Consider the following 25420-nt stretch of genomic DNA (forward strand, 5'->3'; position numbering starts at 1 on the left):
AATGCAGTACTGTACTTTGGTTAATTATGGATATGCATGCCCATTGAAGGCCACAGCAAGTGAAGAAGTGTTCCTGTTTCCATGCTCTTACGATCAAATTAACCTTACAGCTGGGAAGGGACATCTTGTATCAATCACACCATCCTCTGCTATCTGCGTAAGAGGCAGAAACCCAGCCCAAATTCCAGATTGAGTTTGAGTTTAAGAACAAAGATATCCTTTGCCAATTCAGAAAAAGCCAAACGTGTAATGTCTTTGTATTGGGGGAACAAAAACAAAACAAAACAATCACTTTTCAGAGCAGAGAAACAATTTACAAGGTAACTCTGAACACTAAGCCCCGTGTGCAGACAGGCTGGTTTTGCATACTATATGCAACTTCCCACTGTTCCATTTGCAAGCTGCATCAATAATTTTGAACAGTTTTACCTTACAGTTAAAAATGTGCACTGTAACATTTGAAGAGAGTTGTTACTACTTTACTTGACAGCTTCTGTGATAGTTCAGGATCCAGTGCTGTTTCTGACATAGCTCACGACAGATACAGCAAGCTGAGAAAGGTTCTGTTAAATGGGTGGAACTGCACGCGTTGTTAACAAACATCAGACTCTGGATTCAGAACAAAAGCCAGCAAGTATCAGCAAGTTCTGATTCCGCCGCCCCCCCCAGGCTCTGGATCTTATTAAATATATTTGGAAAAAAAACATTAAAACCAGTTCACTGTAGGACATCTTACCCTCAGGCAACAAGTTGTGATCACCATACACTTTAAAACACATTGTGTAGTTTGTGCATCATATACAAGTACATCATAGGCAATGGGGAAGATCCAGCATTTGCGTACACATTAACATACAAGCAAGCACTGATAGATGTCACAGGTAGGACTGAACCCAAGACAAACCAGTGCATTGATTTGTGTCTACACCACATCCTAAAACAAATGGAACAAGTCATGAGTAACAGTACAAACCTGTTGCAACTTCAACATGTATGTCTTAGAAAAACACAATGCATGTACCCAGCCCTAAGACAGTGACAAGTTTGTGAGATAACTTTACAAAGATCAAGGTACCAGAAGAGGAAGGCACATTAACCTCTGGTTGGTCCATTTCGGTATTATTTGGATGAGTCATAGTGATTTATATACCCTGAGACTGTGGGAGGCCTTGAAAAGGAAAGGATACCAGGTGAAGGGGCAAATAAAAAGTACAAGTTTAATGAGATTTTAAGATTCAGCACCTGAATTTCCCCTTTTAATAAGGGAATCTAGAAAAGCAGTAAGAAAATAACATTGACTCCTAGGTTTTTGTTGAGGTCAAAGAATCAACATCTAGGACTATAGAAACATCACGTTAAGTCACAAGGGTTTTTACACACCCTCTCAGTTTCAGTCTAATGTCCAGAATTTGTATACAATCAAGTGTTTTACTTGGTGGTTTTTTGGGTACAGAAATGGTCAGGCAGCCCACATCTTCTCAACTCTGCCAACCCTGGCACCCTGTTTTAGATCCACGTGCACTTTCTTAGACCATACTGCTCCCAGCAGGATACCAGAGGGAAAGGCTGTTAGAAAATGGCACTTGATTTTTTAATTGGGAAGATTCCTTTCTGTCAAGAGCATTCTTTTAATTAGCCAAGTACCACATGGTTTTGATAAAGAAACCCAGCATCACAAGCAAAAAGATACTTCCTAATTTAAATCCTTGAAAATTAACATGGAGAAACAAGAATGACAGGGATATCTACTTGATCTCTCTGAAAATGTTTCTGATTAAGCCCTTTCACAAGTACCTTCTGAGTAATCAATAAGTATCCCCTCTACGTTTTTAAATTCCTCAGGAGCCCCAAGAGCAATACTAAACACTGTTGGGCTTTCACCTTTTCTCTTGTGCCCCCTCGCCCATCCTCACCACACACCAAAGTGCCCACTTGAAGAGGGAAGGGAGAGCATACACAGGAGATCCCTTCAGACGAGATGTGGCTGTATTCTCCTTTCCATGCTCCCTTGTCTGCAACATGGACAATTTCCTGGTGTCCGTGCTTCAGAGACTTTCAAGTAAGTTGCTGAAGGCACTGCAACACTCCACACCATGGCCTCTGGCTGCGGGATGGCCAGCGGTGCACACGGGGATTTTCACTTGGCTTTAAACTAGAGAGCATGTGCCTGGCTAGCACAGGAGTCCAGGACTCAGCACAGCCTGGCCAGAGGATCAGCTCTGCTTGCATCACACACAGCTCTGCAGCAGTGTTCCCAGGAACGAGCTGTACCCCAGTTCAGTAATTTAGTCATAGCAGCAATTGCGACAGAAGCTAATTAAGAACCTCTCAGACACCTTGGAAAAGTGGGTTTATGGAAAATAAGGGTATCAGGCCACCACAAACAGATCTCAGAGCTCCCACCTGGCTGCTCAAAGATGCTGCTGCTTTGCCAAGATACAGCAACTGCCATCCCATCTGTTCTTGGTTTCTTGCAAACAAACAAGACAGGTGACCTCCATGAAGGGTCTAGGCAAGCCTGCTTTATTTCACATCTGCACCAGGTGAGGGACATTAGTTCACAAGGTCGGTAAGTGCCTCTCAGCTGAGGAGCAGAAATTAAGATACCAAACCACCACTCAATATAGCCAAATCGTAACTTTAATCTGTTAACTCTGCAGCTGCAAGCTATATACAAAGCAAGTGCTCAGGTGCAGGAAGAGGATGAAATTCTGGAGAAGAATAACTGATACAGAAGTATCTTAATCCTTAAGATACAAAAAGCTGCCAAAGACTTGAAATGGAGGCAGCAAATGTATCTCCATAATGAAGCTCAGGAGTCCCCCTCATTAAGGGAATCACAAGAGTCACCCACAACATGAATGTAACCTTTGTGGACAGACTAAGTCCAGTAAGATCACTGGGCACTCTTGCAATGAATCTCAAAAAGGGATGTATGTGAAAAATGAACAACTGAGACTAGGAACAAACACCTATTAACTATTCTTTGGTAATTTACTCACCTTGGACTCACACCAGCAGCACTGATGAGGGAACCAAACTAATGGACTCACTTCTTTACTGCAATCCCAGAAAGCACTGGAGGAGAACACTAGCAATTCTCCCTGGCTGACTTGACTGTACAAGGGAGAAAGCTGGAGTAATTACTAGCAGCAAGGTGTTTGGTGAAGAGGGTGAGCACCACCCTCATTGCTATGCTCAAGCCAACACTGCGAAGTATCTTTTGCTTCCTTAGGAATGTCCATCACATAACATCCAACTGTTACTGAGGGGTTGCTACCCAGTACTTAAAAGCTGGGTATTACCGAACCCATATTTAAGTCACTGGTTTGATTACATCTGATTATGAATACTGAAAATGTAATACCAAAAGATGCCCAAATTAACATGGTAGTCTACTGCAAAGAGCTGAGTGGTAAAATTAACTGCTTCCTACACCCAGCACAGCACAAAAGATCCCACATGACTGAAAAGTCAACAGCAGGAAGAAAGTCTGAAGGTCTGTTATGATTAAAGTTCTTTTCTCTCCTTCAAGTGCCTAATGCAAGATAAACCAGAGTCTTTTTCCCCCAAGGAACAGACTGTTACTGTGTAATTCCCTCCGTCAAACATGTACAAGGGCAACTGCCCAGTTCTACAGTCTGAGCCAGCCTCAAAGGTCTACCCAGTTTAAAATAAAGCAAATTGAAGGCCTCAAGCATGGCTTGACAAAATGCCAGCAAGCCCATTTCTGCTCAACAGAGGTCACCTCTGCAAGTATAATATTGCTACAGTAAAGACTGTGGTGATTTGGGGTGGAGGAGGCAACCCCAAACAGACCATTCAGGAGGGCAGGAAAGAGCAAAGGAGGGAAATCATTAAGAAATATTGGAAAAGATAAGACAGCCTGAAAACGTGCATGCCACTGGGTCTCAGCAGAGCACAGTGAGCCGTTCAAGAAGCTACTGAAGCACAGTCACCAGACTGAACTCCATCCATTGCAGGGCTGCACCTGCCATTTGAACAACGGGGTGCACACAACTGACCTCCATGCAGAGCCCAGAGATTCCCTGCACTTCAGTGGGAAGCCACTGCATTTCTCACCATGATCCTGGATTTCAGTTCTGATATCTAACCCAATAGGGCAACAAAATAAAATCAAGTAAGAAAACCTGGCTTTTTCTCCTATCACTCATCTTTGGACAGTTGGCATATCATCACCTTTCTCTGCCTCAGTTTCTAACACTGACTGGCCCAAAAGTGACATATAACTAACCACAAAATATTCTGAAACTTAACGTCTGTATCACTACAAGCATTTAAAACCACTGAAACAGGCTAGAAATTAAGTTCTCTCTGGCCCAATGTGTTTGCATGCTTGCAGCACTATCTAGTTTGTTTCCAGTTTTTTGGGCGGATTTTCATACAGCAACAAGAATGGCTCCCTCCCCATGAGAAGTTATCTTTGCAAGAAAGCACTCTGAAAGCAGAATACACAGAAGCGTATGAGACTTGAAGAATTTTACATCATTGTCCAGATTCTTCTGAGCATTGTCCAAAGCCTCCTATACAAAAAACAAAGGAGGAAAAGGGCACTCACACTACCAGGCTTTAGGACCACACATTGAGGTACTCGGGGAGATCAGAGTCAGCAGAGGGACACTTTCCAGGGGAGCCTCTTCAGTAACCTAGAGACTCTGCAGAAAGACCACCCTCTGTTTTTGGAGGCTGAAGCTCAGTCCATACAAATACCCTTTTTGCCCCCTCACCCAAACCTGGAATATGCTTCAATTAATACATCAACATCAGGGCTAGTATTTCCAGAGCAGGAGTTTTCCTTAGGCACTTAGTGTCACCAGTGCCAAACTAGTAACTGTTGTTTCAGCAGAACTGGAGGACACTCAAGTAGACTTAAGTGTCTAGTTTCTTTAAAAAAAAAAAAAGCAGCACCTCAAACTAAGCCCAAACAAAATAACTAACCAGAACATGTTCCCTGTGACAGAGTGATCTTACACAGCAGCTGGAGGAGTAATCCTAGAAATACGTATCTGCCATACTTCATCAAGACTTGTTTTTCTCTCTATACTTCCACTTTTCAAAAGCCCTAAAATAACCAAAGCAGTATGTTGCCATCACAGAACACCACAGGCACTATTATGACATCTTTAAAAAACAATTAACAACTCTAAATAAAATTTGAGAGCTCCGTTGCTACCCTATGGTATATAATTTGCTCCTTTTCAGAGAAAAGCCTGAATAGCCACACACGCAGCGCTGTGAACAGATTCAATTTAAGCAACCAACCCACAAGGGAAGCAGAATTACGAAATACCGCAAGAAGATCTGTTTGTGAAGCACCCGTCAGTGCTCAGTGTGAGTAAATTGTACTTCTGGGACAGGTGCATATCTGGGAGAGCTCTTCTCTTGCCAGGATTTCCACCCGGATGGGACGGAACTGCATTCCTTGCAAGATTTCCATCCAAGTCTCCACCACCAACTAGAAATTAAGTCTGAGGCTCCCTGCTTGGCGTTACTGATGTAGATACTGAGTACAAAGACCACAAGGACACATGCAGACTACCTTTAGGCAGTCTGGCAGGAACTGTGTAAGGGACTACAGCTACTCTGCAGTCAAGACTGTGATCACCATCGGAGACTGGAGAACAGAGCATGTCCCAGCCTTGTCTTTCTTGTCAGCTTCAACCAACTGCCCATTTGGCACCAAAGCAGTGAGGTACAGGCACAGTCTGCTCCACCGGTGACAGGGGCAAGGGAAGGGCGTTCATCCCAGCAGAGGACACAGGCATCAGTAACAAGCTGAGAGTTTGGTGCCTGCCAAAAGGCTAGAAGGAGCACCCTGGAGTCCTGCATTTTAGTTGAGTATTAGGTAAGACCATCACCCTGGAATGCTCACACTTCAGAGCTGGACCTAAAGGGCATCAGACCTATTCTCCCCGCCCAGTCCCACATGAAGTTCGAGGGAGTTAGAATGCAGAAGGCAGGAGGGGATTTGGGGAAAGACTGAGCCTCTCCTATAGCAAGCAGGATGACAGCAGATGCTTGCGCAACATGAGCTAACAGTGTTACCTTGCTAAATGGAAAGCTTCTAGCTTGCGTTAGTGAAGTCTGAGATGCACTTTTTAACCTTGGAGAAAAAAACCAGTTTATTTATTCCACTGGGTTATTACAGGAGATGGCCAACCAGAACAGCTAAAATGAGAAAAGTTTCCACAACCTGGGACGAAAAAGGTCCTGGGTTTTAGGCAATTTATGAAAGACGCATGAGCTACCGCAGCAGCATAGTCAGGAACCTTGGCTCATCTGGAATATGGACAGATTTAGGTCATTTTGAATGACAAGAACACTCATGTCCATAGCCCCCATTTTGTCTCACCACCTCTGCAGGCCCTCATTGTAATGTCACCCTGCAACAGCCACGCTGCAGAACAGCCTATGCAAACTCCAGCTGTGCAAGCTGATACCTGGGACAGGCAGAGAAGGAACAGAAGATCAATTTTTGCTCCTGGCACTGCTGAAAACTACAATTCAAATACAAATGCACTTTTGACAACTCCTGCACTTCTGCAGTTTGGGCTCGATGGGCAATACCCCTGGGGAATCCATCCCTGGGCTCCAATGAGTACAGCTTAAAATTACCATATTCCTCTACGTATAAACAGTGTCATTAGACTTGTACTTTTAAAAAATAAGATCAACCCAGGCCAGGGCCAGGCTCTGCAGATAAAGTAGTAGCTTATCTCTTATAAATATTTTTAATATTTTTTAATTACAAGTAGTCCTCGCTCCAGATAATGTAACTGACACAAAGTACCTGCACACACGCAGCCCCTAGACTTTCACAGAAAGCCCAGGAGCAACCACTCTATAAGAAAGGAATCCTACCTCGCAGCAAAGTAGGGGAGGGGGCACATGGCCAAGATAGCCTAAGTGTGGGGGAAGAGTCATTTGGAGGAAATACAATAAAAAGGGATTTCAAAAACCCTTCATATAAAGGATCAAGGAGGTTAAAGCAAAAAACTGGTTCAAAAAGATGTACAAAACTCTTGGAGACCAACAGAAAACTCTGCCAAAAAATAACTTGCATTTAAATCAGAAATCAATGACATCACACAATTCTGTTGTTAAAAAAAGGAAAAGAAAAGTGGACATCTGTGTAAAGATCAGCATTTATAAAGAGTTATCATTAGCTCCAGAGACCAGCGTAATTCCCATGAAGTCCTGATGGAAGGGGGCCTCCTGCCACAAAGAGTTTCGTTCCAGACGAGTCGTAGCAGTGGGTGTAAACAGCATTTGGGAAGAAATTTATGTCAGAAAAATAATTCCTCCAGGTTTCATCATGATTCTGTTAAAGGAAAGTTTAGATTGTTATTGTCGCCAAACAAACCCAAAACCTTGTTTCACAAAAGCAGAAGGTAGCTTCCAGAGCCTAAAAAGGGATCTTTTCTGTTAATACTCCCTGAAGCTTCAGACGGGTCAACTTGAAGATACCAGAGTTGTCCTGAAGCTTTATCTGAGGACATTTGGGCCAAACATTGGAGGGGGGGAAGGTGAAGGGCAGGGAGGATATCAAGTTCCATTAGTTTTTAAAGTTACATCACAATAATACAAAAGATAATTGAGAGAAGTTAGACAAAGCCATTAATTGCTTTATAACAACTTACAGGAAATTGAACTCAAGTGCCTGCCATGGCATTACCTCAGGAAGCCACAGTTTCTAAAATTGCACACAACTAAATTAAATCTCTCTTACTTTAAGTACCACATTAGAGTAGTATGTTTTTGAAGGAAGACAATGTATTTTGCATTTGAGGTTCTGAAAACTGGAAGTTAGATTATGTTCAAAATTCAAGATATAAAATCTAGTTCATTTATGAATCAGGGCATAAGAAAAGCAGTCAGTATACCTTACACTCAAGCATCCAACCATTCAATACTCTTTCATAAAGCTTTTGTAGAAAGCAATTCTGCAGCACTTCTTGCTTTTCATGATTACAGTTATCGGTTACATGATCACTGTTTTGCTAGGACGTATTTCATAAAATAGCTCCCATTGCTACAAAAAGAACCCGTTCTCAAGCTCTACAGTGCTCCTGTGTAAAGGGTTGCCTACAGCTAGAAGCTACTCACCAGCCAGCCTTTCCCAGTAGTCAACTTCAAAATTTCACTTCCTCCTAATTTCTGCTTCTGTCCATAGCAGGCATGTGGGGGCTTTTCATCCAGGAACCTCTGGGCTCTGATATCATAAAACAATAAGGAACCTTGCCCAGTTCCCACTGTGATGATGTGCTCGTAGAAGCTCACAGATCGAATACCTGTCAGAGAAGGGACACACAATGCAGTAAGGAAGATGGATGCTTTGGCTCTGCAGTGCTGCGGCTTCGTATCTGATATTTTCTTTCAGAGGAACTACCTACTAGTATTCTCCACAATACATAAGTTTCCCTACTGCTATGGAGCAGTGCAGATAAATCCCATTGATGCTATTGAAACAGCAGCTTCCACTACATATACTACTTCCCTTCTCCTCTGAGGCCATCAGCTGCACTGATGGTGCACAGTAAGAAGCTTCATTCTCAGTAGGCCCCAGCTCTGCCAGATAAGGCAGGATGAGAGGAACTTCAGGATGAGAGGAAATGGCCTCAAGTTGCGTCAGGGGAGGTTTAGGTTGGATATTAGGAAAAATTTCTTTACTGAAAGGGTTATCAAGCATTGGAACAGGCTGCCCAGAGAGGTGGTGGAGTCACCATCCCTGGAGGAGTTCAAAAAATGTGTAGATGTGGCACTTCAGGACATGGTTTAGTAGGCATGGACGTGTTGGGTTGACGGTTGGACTAGATGATCCTAAAGGTCTTTTCCAACCTTAATGATTCTACAAGCAAAGATCATAAGCCATTTAGGACCAAGAGCAGCTTTGTTCTGTCTGCCACGAGCCTCTGAGTGAACACACCATGAGCGAGTACACGGCAGCAGACAGAGGAAAGAATGTCACACTGGTTTCCTCCATGAGCTCACACCCTATCTAGCTACCTGCCAAGCTGCGATAAGTGACCATGCGATAAAAATTACTGTCCCAGGTGCCACCAAGTGCATTTTGCTGATCAACAGGCTAGCTGTAAGCAAGTATAGCCATAATAATCACTAGTCACTTTGCTGCTAAGATAGGTCAGGCTCTTAAATAATTCTGAAGCTATCTCCACTCAAGTATTCTCACGCAAGCACACTCTTTGTAGCTGGCACTTTTAGCACTTCACCCAGCAATTAAAACAGACTAGGAATCCCACAACCTAAGCAACACCATGTTACACCAGCACATGGAAGCTACAGCATGTTTCCAGTCCAAACAAAACATTCTAGCACAATTCAGTTATGCTATTAGATTGAATAAAAGGAGTATATTTTGTTTTCACAAAAATCTAAATCTGAAGCCTCAGCTAAACAAGGATCCCTTGAAACAGTCTTTGGGAGATTCTGTATGTAGGAATTTGCAATTTGCAAAACGTCCTGTCATCTCACCTCTACTTGTTGTGCAAAAGGCTTTTTCTGTGTAAGCACTCTACCCCAAACAACTCTTCTACACAGATCAAACCCTGCCACATCTATCCTTTTCCTTCCTGCACAATATGATGCCAGGTTATAAACTCTAGGGCTTTTTAAACCCTCTTTAAAGTACCACTGAATTACAGCCTAAACAAGCATTCAAACAGAAGGGAAAAGAAGTGGGTTACGGCAGCTACATCCACGTGCTGTCACCGTACCAAGTGGGACTGAACGTCACAAAACTTGTAACATATTGGAACACACCCAGCAGGACACATGACAGCAGATGTCCAAGTGGTGTGGATGCAGCCAGGGAGCTTCCTCTTCCCCTTTGTACAGAGTCCTAGCTAGAAACACATCCTCATCCTTCTGCCTCCGCAACCTGCTGTTACATCCACAGCCACCAGCACCTGTGACACACACTTAGAACAGGCAAGGCCACATTGTCATGCTCCAGATCTGAGGTGAAGTCTTGGCTGCAGGCTTAATAGGTGGGAAACCACTGTGCAAGTCTCACACCTCCTGAATTAGATTTACCAGATTTGTGTAAGAATCACCACTTTAATTCAGAGAACTACAAATGCATCTGAGCAAGTTGGAGACATCTTCTCCCCACCCCCCATTACAAGGGCCTGGCTCTGGCAAATACATGCAGAAAGCTTTAAGCCCTCTGCAATCAGCAAGAGCAGTCACTTGCATAAGAGGAGAAAGGCACAAGAGGGGACCTCCTCTTATTTTTCCCTTGAAAGTGCTCTTGACAAGCAACCCAGCAGAACACTTACTTAACAGAAACAGGTGATGGAGTATGAAAGCCGATGGCATATACTCTTCAATGCAATTTATTAATAAAAAGCTATAAAATGCGCAATGACTGTGGATCTTTCTCTAATCAAAAAAATTAACTGAAGGAATCCATGATGTATGCACTATTAAGAGGATGTTTAGAACAGGCTTTCAAGAACAGCACTTCAAATTGGCTCCTAAGGGGCTGAAGTACCTCAGATTAATAATTCCCATCAAACTAAACGAACAACCTGTGCCTAGAACCGATCACAGTAAGCTCTCCAACATACCCAGCACTCTATGGATCTGGACTATTTGGTTCAGCAAATTGAGTCTCACTCCTGAGAGGCAGGGAGGCTCTACAAACCCCAGAAGGAAATGAAGATGCAGTAGCATGTCCTACAGGAGCAGACACAGAGTCCGTGCTGCGCAAGCTCTGTCCGCTACGTTAACATTGCTGCCTTCAGGATACTAAGCCAAGGGCACACGACATAGCACTGCATGCCAGCCAAGCAGAGAGCAGTTGCTCTTGCAGATCAAGAAGTAGAGTCCAGGGCCTGCACTTCCCTGTACAGCTGCTAAGAAAAGCAACATTTACAAGATGCAGTAAAAAGCATTAGCTACTTTCTCATGTAGAGCAGACAGGGTTACACTGGGTAAAAACCCGCCCCAGTTCCAGTCTTATTAAGCAACAACCTTTATCTGACCTGCTTTTGTGTACAACATTAATGATCTGAAGTTAATGTGGACTTACCACATTCAGCAGGTGCATTTGGAAGCTGAAAGCACATTCAGGTAACACTTCAAAGCACTTAAAGTCAACCCAGATTTTAGTCCGCAAATCAATAAACAACCTAGTTTCTAGAGGTGCTGCACTGCTCCAAGTCCCAGTGAGATCAATAGAAAGTTGAAACACTTGGTATCTTGGGAATTAATATTACTTAAGTGCCTCCACCACCGTGCCAAAAAAAAGATGCGCCTACTACGCAAAACAGAAAACAGCATTGAACAAAGGCTTTCTCCAGACATGAAGTGGAGATGCCCCAGAGATACTACCTACGCACAGATCATCCCCCCAGTAGGGATGATCACATACTTAAGGCAGAAGCTTTCAGCCACCAGCCACCACTGGGCACCCCAACTCCAGTGTCTTGGTATTTTCTTCCTATGATACTGAAGGGTGACAGTGTCAAGGACCTCCACAGAGCCCTCACTGACAGCAGGTCAAGACAAGGGCTGTTGCTGCTAAGATGTTCAGGTGACAACATGAGCTGGTGAAGCACCTTTTCTCATATTATAGAAACTTCTCCCGTACCTGAAAGAGGAGACCCTGACATTTATCTAGATAGCACCGTTCAAACTCCAGTAATGACATAAATAAAACTTTCCTAATCCTTGCCTACGTGCATTCTCTTTTGATAACTTGCCCAATGAAGAGATGATGCCTAGAGACAAGCTAAATAAAGGCTGCAACGTATTAGTCTGGGATTAATATGGTTTAAAATGGGCATCACAGCACAGTGCCTTCTCATGTTTGAAAATAAAGCGTATAGGAATAAGTTTATGGGACCATGCACCCTGTAAGCCCTCACACTTGGTGCTGATGTAAGGTTCAATTTCACATACTGCATCCACATCAGAAATGGAAAATAGCACTCAAATCTGCAATTACTATTTTTTTTAAGGAGTAAGCTTTTGTATATTTAAAAAACATAAATACACATTGAAAAATCAAGAGTCCCACTCATGGCTTTAAAATTATAAAGCAAGCATTCACTCACAGCACAGACTCCTAATACGATAGCACAGAGCAGACAACATGCTTTTTTCCGTTCCCAGAGAAAAATGCAAGAATAGACATTATTAATAGCAGTAAGACTGGATTTGCTTTGAGATGAAATAAAACAGAACAAGGCACAGTAAAAAATAAGTAGAAGTAAAATGCACACTTAAAAGTTCAGTAATATTTGGATGGTGTACAATTTAGTTGATCACAAATGCACTAATGTTGTCTATCATATTTCAGAGCTGCTTTTAAGTTCAGTTTGTTGGTTGCTCAAGGAATATAATCATAAAAGCAAAACCTACATATACTATTAATGATTTAGTTATCACATGAAAAACTCTTCCTATTTATTAAAAGCTTATCTTACTGCAGTCTTAATAGCTACTTCTGCAAGCAAACCATCTGAAGCACCCTTTGACAAGTTTCTTACCACTGCCTCGTTCTTTGGAACAGACGGATTTAACATTGTGAGAAGGCTGCCTCGGATCCAGAAAGGAGACATGTGCCTGTGATCCTACTGCATACACTGACCACTCCTGACCATAAGCCAAGCACACGTTCTCCCTGCAGTATGGCAACTTTGTGGAAAGTAACTGGAAACAGAAGAAATAAAAATCAATCCGTTATGAGAAAAGAGCAAGATGTTAATAGAACAATTTTGTAAGCTATGTACAAGGAAGTTGCAGTGAAAAAAACAAAATGCAGCTAAAATAAGTTCACCACAAAAATAGAACTTTAAGAGAAAAGCAACAACCTGACCCGGAGAAAAAAACCTGAAGGAGACGGGATACCTTATCTGAACCAAACTGAGATTTATAAAGGCTGAAGCCAAGTATTACACAAAGAACAATGAACATTTTGGCAAATTGTTTTACATCTTTCTAAGCTGTTGTTATTTCTTCAGCAGGTGTACACAGACATCAGCTCTCAGCTGAAAAAGCTTACCTCATACACTAGCATAGTTATGTCTGGGTTTGATCTGCAATTACACTTACGTAAGTGCAACTCCCTTTATGAACGCTGCTGATCAAGTATCCATCATACTCCATGGAACAATTCACTGCAGCTCACCCAGAACTGGCAGAAAGTTAAGAGCACTTCCCACCCTCCAAAATAAGGGGAGTGAGGAGTTTCTCTCCTCACAGTCGAATTTTTAGGACATTTCACTTTACAGAAAGCTTTTAAGTGTTTTACAAACACTGCTGCTCTTTCTTCAAGCAATTAAAGGAGGTGAAGAATAGTGAACAGCCTTAACTGCTAGGCAATTTGTGAAATTTAACACCAACAAACAGAAAAGCACCTTTGATAGCGTGTGCTCTGCTTTCCACAGATGAAAATACCCATCTAGGGACACAGCTCCCAGCTCCTATAAAAAAAAAAAGTTAATTTCTATATTATAGATGTCCTTACAAACTCACACTCTCTACTAGGCAGGCTGCGTACTCCACTTTGAACTCATCCATCATCCTGTACATGCTTATCAAGATAAATTTTCATTTTATACTGATCGTGATAGAACGCAATACAGCGCAAAGGTGCCAGGTAGGACAAGAATTAATAAAACAGTAAATAACCAAAAGTAACTCTCAGAAGTAGAGATCTTGTTAGACAATCAAATAATGAACTATTAGATAGTACAAGCTAGAGTTGGCAATTCTCTTCAGCAGCTCCCACACTGCTTCTGACCTTGAAGCAAACATTTCTTTCCAGGCACTACTCTACTGAAAAAGCTATTTGAAGTCTCCATCACAGAGGATTAATTAACAGCTGTAGTGAAAAATAAAGCCCGCAGGAGCACCATGCTTCTGAAAGCACACCCACCTTTGCTTCAGACCTTGTCTGTTCTTTGAGGGCAGAAAGAAAAGTAGTGGAGGATGGAATTGCTACTCCCCCTAGTAACAAGAGATCAGCATGGGGGAAGTTAACATCTGCTGTTTGTCAAACGCCAACAAAATAACACCACAGCAAGCACCGATGCCTGCCCTGTGTGTCAGCCACCTCACTTGCTGAGCAATCCAGTAACGATAAAGCCATCAGAACAGGAACTGCCTGAATGTTAGCTGGTCTTCACAAAAGGGGAAGGAAAGCAGCAAGAGCACTCAAGAGTGGCATTCAAGCTGCAAGAGGTGTTTTAGTGCTTTATCTGCTTCTTGTAAACATTCCCCCGCGCCCCCCGTCTCCTTAGGGTGCAAGTCTAAAATCAAACCACAGGAAAATTGTTCCTTCTGAAAACGTGTTATTTTTTCTCCTGGACTTCTCCATTCACCTGGGGCAGAAGCAGACATAGTAGATAAAGACAACCATCTCATATGAGAAGGATGCAAAAGGATAGGGGAAAAAATATTCAGTTGCTTCTCTGGTATTTCTGATTTAGATTACTTTTTTCTTTTTCTAATACATATGGACAGTTTTAGGACTTCTCAACTGCCTTGCTTATCTTACTGACCTTGTTCTTATTGTTGAAAGCCAATGCTCGGACTTTGCAGTTGTCAGGATTGGTGTTCTCCTTGGGGATATCCTTCAGAGCCCTGTGTGTTATGTGGGCATAGACAGGAACTTGAGAGAGATTATGCCTGGCATCGCTTTTGGACAACACATCCTCTGTGACTTCCCAGAGACCCATCGAACCATCCCGGGAACCTGAATAAACAGTCCATAAATAAATAGTCCATTTAATATACACGCAACTCCCCTTTTTAAAAAAAGCAATAAACAATAGGGTCTGAAAGAAAGGATGCTATTAATTTAATCTGAGCACACTGTTGGTGCCTATATATTAATTATTATTAACAAAACCATTATTTTACTGAGCTGTAAAGTTCACAACATTATGAACTTACTGCCAACTGGTTTGTCTACCTGTAGTCTAACAGGAGCTGGTGGAAGGCCAGCACTTATGTTTTGGGAACCATCTGAAACTACCAGTAGAAATGTGATAAGAAGCACCCTCACACCAACTATCCTCATTATGATAGTAAAAGTCACACCCCTCGAGCTGGAGACTCCAGCCCAAGCAGAGACTCCTCACCTTTGAGCATGCACAGAATATTAAAGTAGCACTGTAGCTTTAAGTTGAAATAAGAGAAGCATAGACGAATATAAATCTGCTTTGTGTAATCACTTATGCATATGTATAACTAGACTGTATAAATACTGTACCTGCATGACCGAACTTTGTGCTAGCTTTGTGGAGCTACCACCTAGCACCCATCTCTGTGCAGACATGAAATAAAATACCTCTGCCCTGTGTGTACAGTGGTGTCTCGCACACTGGGTAAACACTTGTGGGATAACATACCAGGTTTCCAAGCAGCTAGATCACCTCATCTGTCTTCAAACTTATTAGGATGCCTCAAAAAATACAATCCTATACAACAATCACCATTAGAGAGTCACATGTAAAGTAAACTCGGAGGCGACTGAATAGCCTACATGTTCAGCCTGGCTTACCAAGGCTGAGACTGACAGTCTGTTAAGCGAATATAAAAACCTCCAAGAAAACTCAGTTGGCTTTATGCTAATTTGGGTTCATTTGATTTCTGCCAGTATGCTTATGGATATGTACACACACATTTGTGAACTGAACAGAAATAACTATTTAAAACCACAATTTGTATGAATTTGTATCAAATCTATATTTAAAATTATTTTTCTTAAACCCATGCAACCTTTTGTTTAAAAAATGTAACACAGGAACTGAGGCTGAACAAGCAAGAACTCATTTTATTTTTCTACTGAATTTGAAGATATTAATCCAAAATATAAATCAATAAGAGTAACAATACTGGATGAAGAAAGCTGAATGTCTTTGGTTCGCAGATCAACACAGGCTTAATCCAAGGCCTTATACCCATTCCTTCTGGTGTTGAGGCAACTCGCTTCCATCTATGTCAGCTCTGACAGATTTGACATGTACCTCAATTTCTTCCCTAAGCAATGTGAAAAACACATCCCTCCTCCTCTCACAGGGAATGCATAAGAAATTTCATGTCTTGAAGATGCCAGAAAAAACTAAATATCCAAATCAGACTATTAAATTTATAGGCTTTGGTACATCATAGGGAATAAGCTGCAAAGACAGTTAAGCAAAACATCTTGTTGCAATACGGGTGGTCCAGCACAGCAGAGATGGCTTTGCCCGCTCACAGATGGATTCAGTCATTTGCCACTATCACCTGCTACAGCCAAATACAAAAGGAGCTTCCTAATGGCACTGCATAGCAGCAGACAGCACATGACACTACATCCTGCCAGTCAATTTACATGCTGATGGTTTTTAATGGCACCTAATCTTGTTTGTTACGGAGGCTGAATACTCAGCAGTAGAATTTCTAAACATGTTGACATACTTTAGGAGGAAAGTGTCCCTTTTAATAGCCCTAGCAGGGGAAAAAGTCAATGTATGTTGTTCAACTGGTTAGCCCTGAAGCCAAGGACAGTACCATTTGTTATCCTAGGCTCATGCCATCCTGGGAATTATTCATCCCATCTGAAGCTTTTGCCATGGAAATCTTTTTGTCCAGCCAGTACAACTGAGTGGACTGATGCATTCTGCCTCAGCTATGGCTGCTTAGTCAAGAGTTTAATTTTATGCTTAGGGACTACTGAAATACACTGCTGACGGTTTTACAAGCAGAGCCCTGCCTTGTTCTTGTTGAAATTAACACAAGCAAGAGGAATAATCAAGCCTCCGGTCCTCTTTGTACTCTCTCAACAGTTTTGACAGCAGTGAGAAAATATACTGCTAAATCTTGAACCTCAAGCGATATGATCAGTGTGATCTGCCATGGGACCAAATGCCCTTTTTTCTTCCTGTGGCACTTAACGTGCCCCAAGAAAGTAACCAAAAAATTGTATTTAGTTTCTTAATTCACATAAAGGTATTTGCTATATCCTCAGTGTTTGAAGTTCAAATATTTCTGCTCCACACTTTCAGATACAGATGTAATTGAAATCTGTAAGATTAAAACAACGCCAGAAGTTAGTTGGTTTTGTTTTCTCCTGATTAGGAGAAAACAAAACAGCAAAGTTCTCATCAGCAAAGTTCTCAAGGACTCAGTTTAGCAATCAGATTTGCTAATTGCTTTCAAAAAGTTTGCCCTGGTGTCTCAGGTCTGAAGACTAGAACCTACATCCTGCTGTAAGCATCATACCACAGAGGACGCAGTCTCCTCGCACCTCCACCCTTGAGCACGCAGAGAACATTGTGAGAGAGCAACACAGTTCAATCTCACATGCAGTGCCTCTGTTCCACTGGGTCCTTATCTTTCCCTTGGATATCTGTAATTATCTCTGCTGTTCTCTTCTAGCTGACTAGTTGAGAATGTTTTTTTAATGCAGATATTTGGGTTGGAGACTTGCAAGGATCAAGTTTTATATTAAATTCAAAATCAAATTCCAGGATTAGCTTTTTGGTTGGGGGGGGGGAAATCTTACTGAACCAGCAACTCAAGTATTTGATTTTTATATGAGACTGTTACGATTTTCTGATTGTCCAACTAGTTACTAAAAAGTCAATAACTGACCTTTTCTATTACAGCCTTCTGTATTAACTGCCATAGTATTATGTGCATATGCATATATATACACACACATAAAACAGTTTTCATTAATTAGTCTTTCATAGGATTTCAGGAAACCAATGTTGCTCTGCTGTATTCCATGCCTTGCTAATGACTGTGTCCTTGAAGAAAAACTAAGAGACTGATAAAAGGGAAATATGCAGGCCTCGTTAATCACTAACCTTCGAAGAAGAAACTAAGACAAGGAACTTCAAGGATTGATAAAGGAAACATCTTGTTATAAGGGAGGTTGCTGGGTTGGGAGGATATGGCACAACACGAAGTCAACAAGATTTACAGAAACTAGGGGAAAAGCAAGGATGGCATGGGGAGATCACGACCACCGACAATTAAGGATCAAAGAAAGCTACCCCCCCCGCCCCACTTCCTGCAAGCATGTGCAGAATATTAAAGTAGCACTGTAGCTTTAAGCTGAAATAAGAGAAATGTAGACCAATAGAAAACTGCTACTTATGCATATGTATAATTAGACCATATAAATATTGTACCTGCACGACCAAACTTTGTGCTAGCTTTGTGGAGCTACCACCTAGCACCCATCTCTGTGCAGACATGAAATAAAATACCTCTGCCCTGTGTGTATATTGGCATCTCGCACACCAGGTAAACAACCTCACACTTGTGGGATAACACTCTCATGGCAACACCTACTGGAAAGACAGTAATATTCCCTCCAATACTAGAAAAATCAAATCTAGATCAGGGCCCTACAAATAAAATGAAGTGAAGCACTGTACTAAGACCAAGAACAGTTTAAATAGCCAAGGTAGTTCCAAGTGGTTTCAAATGCCTTGATAAAGGTGCTTCCCTAAGACCTATAAGTGTTGTACATCAGTATAAAATTCTGGAAAGGCCAAAAAAAAAAAAAGAGAGAAAAAAATTGACTTTACCAGAAACAGCCATAGTATCACTGATCCACGCAATTGAAAATATCCAATCCTTATGTCCATCCTAAAAGAAAAAAAGACAGATTTTCTGTGTCATTATACTCTAGAGTAGTCTCAAAGCAGACAAGTATTCTTCACTTTGATTTTTAGTACAAACTCAGAAGGACAGACCTACATTAAAAACAACAGATAAGATTCCAGTACCAAGCTGGAGCAGTTTAAGTACCTAACAGTAATTTTAACGTTTTTTATTTCGAAGTGTATAATTAATAGAGAGCAATTAGGTGATGGAAAAACAGGTCTCTGACCAAGGACAAATTGATCTCAATTCTAAGGACTTATATTTTCCATTTTGAAAGCAGCGTTCTTTACTTCTGTAAAGTCACTACATACTTTTACTTCCTTAAATTCACATACCTACTATAAAAAGTAACCAAAACCTTATGTTTACAATATATGACCTACAGATTAATTTTTTGAGGCTATTACTCCAGAATCTTTTCTTTAGCAGGTGACAAACCTACGGGGAAAAAAAGACCACGAGGCTCTAGTTCTGTCTGAAAAGCTGCAAAGTCACAGCAGCATGCAAACGAATTGCAAGTCATACAAATCTTCAGTCTCGAGCCTTTCTGCAGCTGGTTATCTGCTACTGCAGAAACTCTGACCTGACCTCTGCTGTTGTAGTTAACATCTGTGCGAAGTCCTGAATAAAAAAGGAGAGATGAGAGAGAAGTGCTTATAGGACACCACTATACTCATTTCAGCCTTTTTTTCTTTTTAAGACTGGCTATTTTAAAAAGGCCTCATGATGTTTCACAAATATAAGCAGTGCCAGAGTCTATCAAACTGCCATAAACCCCTGGATTAGAACTAATCCTCAAAGCCAAGTTCCGCCTCTGGAATAATACATACATAAGCTGCATTAGAGAAAGGGAAAATCTGAGAAATTGAAAAGATTATACAAGTTGTTCAAAAGAGTTTTTTCACTAAAATTAGAGATCACCACAGTTAGACTTTAACATTTAGGAGTTTGTTACAGTTTCAGTGCTTAAAAGTAATCTGAAGTAGACCTGAATGAGGGTGACGAAGAAGAAATCTGACTCAGAACCGTGAGCATTGTCTCACACATTTGTGTACACTCTCATATTGAAGACATCTTGCCAAAAAAGACAACTTAATTGGGAATGTTTTCAAGCTTTCAGAAATTCACCCTCCACTACAGGACTCCCAGATCTTAACCTTGCTCTGACCTTACACACTTTGAAACAGTAATTCTTATAAGTGACAGAATAAACTTTCCCCGAATACTCCCACTTACATCTCCCACACAGACAGGATCGAGCGTCGGCAGACGATAAATAGCAAGACTGTTGGGGTTGTCTCCACCTGTGGCTAGAAGGGTCCTCGAGGGGTTGAGCTCAATGGCATGAATACCACAACCCTGCTGGTTCACCATGCCGGGTTCACGATCTTTCAGAATAGGAATCTTGGTAATTTGACCAGTCTGGACATCTACTACAAATAACTGGGGGGAAAAAACAGGAGATGTAAGTCATCATCGAACAGATAAGAAAAAACAAGATGGTCAAATACCCCCCTATTTTGAATTGACATTCTTTTCAAGTTGGAATCCACAAATGCTGCAAGTATGGCTGAAAAATGCATAAAAACCTTCTTAAAACAAGTAAACTAACTTAATTACAGTGGGTTTTATTTCAATCATCCCATTTGGTTTTCACAGCAATAGAAGCGAGAGGAGAGAAATTTGCCATGGGAGGTTTCCCATTTAACAAAATTCTTGAATCGAAAACTCTTTTCCCTGTTCCATACCATGACAAAACAATATTGTTTTCCAGTTTCCCTGTACAACCGTGAGAAAGAGAGCCACCTCAAAACAGCCAGTAAGCCTGAGGGGGCTTAGCACAAGTCTACTGCCTTCCAGATAAGATACTTACCATGAAGTTTTGGCTTTGACAAACTGACACTTTATATAATTGGAGTTTATTTTCCGGTGATACACAGAGAATAGTAACTAAATATAGTACTGTCAGTGCAAACATCTAAAAAAAAAAGTTATCTAGCTATATACCTCATCCTGCAAAAAGACTAGAAGTTGGAGCTCTATGTCACTGTCCCCTTGGCAGAAAACTCAGTTATAAAGCCTTACAACTATTCAAACTGACATAATTATACCCAGAGTTACGTCAGTTGAAACATACACGACCACAGGGTTACAATCTGAACTAGAACAAAGGTTTACATTGCCTGCCAAAGCGCACTTTCATTTGGGAGGCTCTTGTGCTGGATCATTTCACAGATGTTGTTCAGAAGGCAGCTGCACAAGCAGTTAAATAGGTATAATGGAGGGGACCAAGCCCTGTGAGGGAACACGAGTGAGAAGCAAGGAAATGGAGGATATGGAGCTGACTTGGCACTAAGGAAAGTGATGTAGAATCACAGCCCAGCATTCTAATTAAATTCCACCACCACCACCCCGCCCCTTAAGTTTGCTCCTTCTATAACCAAAGAACATTGTCTCAAAGCCTCTGGAAGTGAACTGAAGATGGAGAAGACAACAACAAAAAGAAAACTCAATGCAATTTAGAAAAATACACACCTCAAGGAAATTGTTCTGAAATCCTTTGTCAGACATTTCTAGAAGGACAGAATAGAAATCCCGAGGTTCTCAGAGAGAAGTTATACATACAAGTTTGTTTTGGTGAACTCTCACAGACTGTAGATCTGTTCTTTAACAAGCGTAAAAAAACCCAAGAAAATTTAGCAGCATATCTATTCTTCTTGATGTAATGAACTAGCAGAATATTAATGTCAAATCAAAACCTGATAAAGTATGGTATGTTAAACTCATTCTATAGAGAAAGCTGAAATCCATTCATCACTATTTGTGTGCTGTGTCTAGAATTACGCATCACCTTCAACCCGCAACTGATTTTCCTCTGTAGGCAGTCTTGCACAAACAGATGACTGTTCCTACAGGGACTGAATTTGCATGTTTAGTTCTTTATTTTGCATGCAGGTGTGGGGTCAGGCAACAGCTGAAGTGCAGATGAGTAGGAGGGAGGTACTCCTCACTTCTCCCAAGCCTTACAATGCAGTTCACTGCCTGAGACAGCTGGTAAAAAAGCATGATGCACAACAGCAGTCCTCTTCCCTAACCACGTCCCTGAAAATTAACACCTGCACTGTAAGATCAGGACCAGTAATTCCCCCTCCTCTCATACTCCCTTGTTCTTCCCCTATGAGTGCATACTCTCTTTTCCACCTCAGTATTTCCTTCCTGCAGAAAGGCCCAATTCCCTCCCTACCCTCCTTCAACTACTGGAAAAAAAACTCCACAAAATCAACAGTGAAGTACCTAAGATTAAGGCTTGCAAGTGTCATCTGCAGGTCCTAAACCTGGCACCAGAAGTGCTAATTAGGAAAACACATCCACACCTCAGGATGTCCCCGTCTCAGGAACATCATGCTTCAGTTGTAAGAGATTCACACTTCCAACAAGCATCTCAACAGGTATGAGGACTGAAATTAAAACCCGTTCACATTCTCCAGTCTGACACCACTGTCATACACCTGTGTTTGATATTAGATGATTGAGGTTAATAAAGACTTACTCTAATGCAAAATTCCTTCAGCTAAACTCTAAACTAATTGGGCTGAAAAGGTAAAGAACTTGGAAACACACAATGCTGAAGCATCAGACTCTCACACTTCTGCCCTGGATCTTCAACCTCAACATCATTTTCCCATAAGTTTCCAAATTAAGATATTCTCAGAAGCAGCAACAGGACATACTTCTTGCAGTGCTTTCATCTGCTCGTACCCCACTCTAATCCATTGTCAGCCCTTGAATTGCTTTGTCATTTCCTCACTTTTCTCCTCCACCTGCACAGTATTACCATAACCAGAACAGCACCTGCTCCTAGGGCAAGAAACTTTGCCCAGTTAAGGGACTGGCTTTGTAGTTTCAGCTGTAAAGGTTTAAGCAGTAACTTCTCTCCTTGCTTGGTAAGGAACTTGGCCACTGTGTGTAGTTTAAAAACAACCACCACCACCCTAGAATAAGATAAGCAAGCACTGTCTGTATATGCTAGGACTGTTGCATCACCTGGGGCAGGACAGGAAGCCAGAAGCTCACACTTGCAAGCTGCACCACTGATTGCCAAGAAATATTCCCTGTAAATCCAGCAAACAGAAGCCAGGAGAAGGCAAACAGGTGTTATAACACTTCTAAAGCCAAAAAAGGGAGAAATGTTAAGAAACAAGACAGGCACCCAGCTAAGAATGCAGAAAATTTGAATACTGTTTTAAGAGTTTTAAAGACACTACAGTAAATAAAGTACAAAATATCTGACTACTTTTAAACAAGTGCAGCCAAAACCACAGCATACAATCACATAAATCTGAAGAAAAAACAGAAATTGGCCTACTTATTCCAAGCAAACTGGTACCTTCGCTACTCTTGAAATAATTACATCTGCAAATAACTCCAAAGCAGCCTGGACTCTAAGAGTCTTGACAAAGTCCTGATAGCTGAACTATACATTTTGTTTTTCTTTATCTCAAGCAGGAATAAGAACTTCTTTTCCAGCTACTCATTATGTAGAAACTAAAAACCAGCCACAAAAACTTTTCCTGGATGCAGTAAACCCCCACCAACCTCCAAACAGTGAACTGTGCATATTTGTCCCTTGATTTTAAGCCTTGCACATAATTCAGTTCTTCCTGCTAGTAAAAAGTATGCATGTCAGCCACTAGCGTGCCAAATAACTTGACATCCAGGATTTACCCAGCCAGGATTGCTTTGGCCATCTGCCAGAACTCCAAGGACCACACTTCATCTGTGAGAAACGGAGCAGACTCAGCTATCATGTTCTCTGCGGGACAACCTTGTTCTAAGAAGGAAACAGGCTGGCTGACATGACAGAGAGAAATTCGTGTTCCCTCTTTTTTTTTTTTTTAAGCAATTCAGATGTACAGCTTGTAACAGTGCTATCACTCAACGATCAAGGCAGACAGGCATGGCTAGGTACTACAGTTGTCATAGCCATGAACCTTTACAATCTGGCCCTACTTTTCACACCCCATGAGATTACTAGCTGTATGGTTATTTTCCTTTTTGTTTGCAGAAGTGGTGAGAAGTCATTTTGGCAAATGGCTCCCATACAATTACTATGTGGCTGTCCCCTTTTCAAACTGCTTATGATCAAGTTAATCAAGAAACTGCCCCACTTCATTGACTAAGAAACTTCATTAATCAACTTGACAAAAGTAAAGACTGTGGCAGGGAATCGAGTATCTGAGGACTGGAGTTTGAACTGCAAAATCCATCCTTCTCTTATATACAGTACTATGAGCAGAACAGCTTGCCAGGTTCTTCCATCAAGTCTACTTCCTTTTTTTGACCTGCCTTTCAGAGACAACAGTTTATGGGGAAAAAAACCACACAACCAAAGTTACCAATTCATTAAATATAAGTGCCCTTCCCATGCATCTTTAACTGAAAGCATTGACTTTATTCAGCAAGATTAAAAGTCAAGCCCATGAAACGCCATTTCAAGGCAGCACATAGACTCTCTCATGTCCTCCACTGCTGCCCCTGCACACAGAACAGCAGAAGAACAGGCAGCCCTATCTTGTAGTTGATCATACAAATCAATTGGAACAAAAACAAAGGGTGCCACCCTGAGCTACAGCATGTTTTTATTACACAAGCAGGATGTAAATCTACACAGTAGATTTACAAGGCACAAAGAACATGCATGGAAGACTGCTTATTCTTCACACAAGAAGTGCTCACGATATGCTCTGCGCCCAGCTTGTCACATACTGCTCTCAGAAATCACAGGCACATTCCTGTCATTCATACTAACATTTGAAAGAAACCCAACATAAACACATTACCTTGCTAAAAATAGAGTCACTAAGAGAGAATCAATCACGATGAATTTTCAGAATTGGCTTAAGCCAATCTTTGAGAATCCACGTGCTTCTTCCTCACCCACCCAAACAGTCTCACCACCCTTGTGACAGCAGCTAGTGCTCAGGTAGCTGTGAAGTCAGCTGGACCATATCTCTGCCTTCGGTGAGAACTAACCCTATAAGAAAACCCGTCTGAACACAAAGCAGCAGGCTGATCCAGCTGACTCCCCAGCCATGCACACATCAGTGCCAGCAAGAACAAGCAGGTGGGAACATCCCGTTCTGCAACAGCACAACTTCAGACCAGCTGAAGCTGGTCACAAAAATTTTACCCTCAGCCAAGCTGGAAAATGACATCATTGTTCTCCTTCAAATTTGTTTTTTGCTAACAAAACAACAAAAGCAAGACAATACTTACACTATCATTACACCAAAACCAGTGCTGGTCACCCTGAGTAGCACTGTTTGATTTTTCACAGTTCTCAGTCTTGCCTTTTATTCAGATTATAAACATCTCTCTTTTCCATGTTCATAAAACGCTTGGCATAAGGTTCTTCCATTCTACCAGAATACAGATTTACTCACACATATGCCAAGCCCCAAAGAAACGTGGACTCGTTAAAGACTAAGCTATCAACCTGGTATGCCTCCTTTCCAGTGGAGATCAGAACATGCACTAATCTTAGCACAAAACCTACTCACAGGTTATGCAGCACAGGCGACGCAAGCAGGTAGCGGTCTTGCACATCCTCCTTGCAAGGGTCCAAAGAGAAACAATCCAGAATATAAAGAAACCACCTGAGAAGTGAGCAGTGGTAAAAGCAGCCAGCAAGTTGACTGACTCTGAATTCACATTTCCAGAGACATGCAATCAGGCACTCCACCTTGCTGTAAAACTCTGAAGC

General features: G+C 41.6%; 1 protein-coding gene across 1 annotated transcript in view; it reads right to left on the reverse strand.

The window, feature by feature from the left end:
* Positions 1 to 463: 463 nt before the first annotated feature.
* The window catches only part of DCAF12 (DDB1 and CUL4 associated factor 12), a 30070-nt gene continuing 5113 nt past the window's right edge, over positions 464 to 25420 (reverse strand). The window contains exons 3-9 of the mRNA XM_072861020.1: positions 19894 to 20100; positions 18579 to 18639; positions 14553 to 14746; positions 13407 to 13472; positions 12537 to 12699; positions 8128 to 8312; positions 464 to 7342 (exon numbers count right to left, since the gene is read on the reverse strand). Coding sequence (XP_072717121.1) covers positions 7184 to 7342; positions 8128 to 8312; positions 12537 to 12699; positions 13407 to 13472; positions 14553 to 14746; positions 18579 to 18639; positions 19894 to 20100 — 1035 coding nt within the window. The 3' untranslated portion in view covers positions 464 to 7183. The remainder of the gene's footprint in view (positions 7343 to 8127; positions 8313 to 12536; positions 12700 to 13406; positions 13473 to 14552; positions 14747 to 18578; positions 18640 to 19893; positions 20101 to 25420) is intronic.

Source organism: Ciconia boyciana, chromosome 4 (genome assembly GCF_034638445.1).
Source record: "Ciconia boyciana chromosome 4, ASM3463844v1, whole genome shotgun sequence".
NCBI classification, from domain to species: domain Eukaryota; kingdom Metazoa; phylum Chordata; class Aves; order Ciconiiformes; family Ciconiidae; genus Ciconia; species Ciconia boyciana.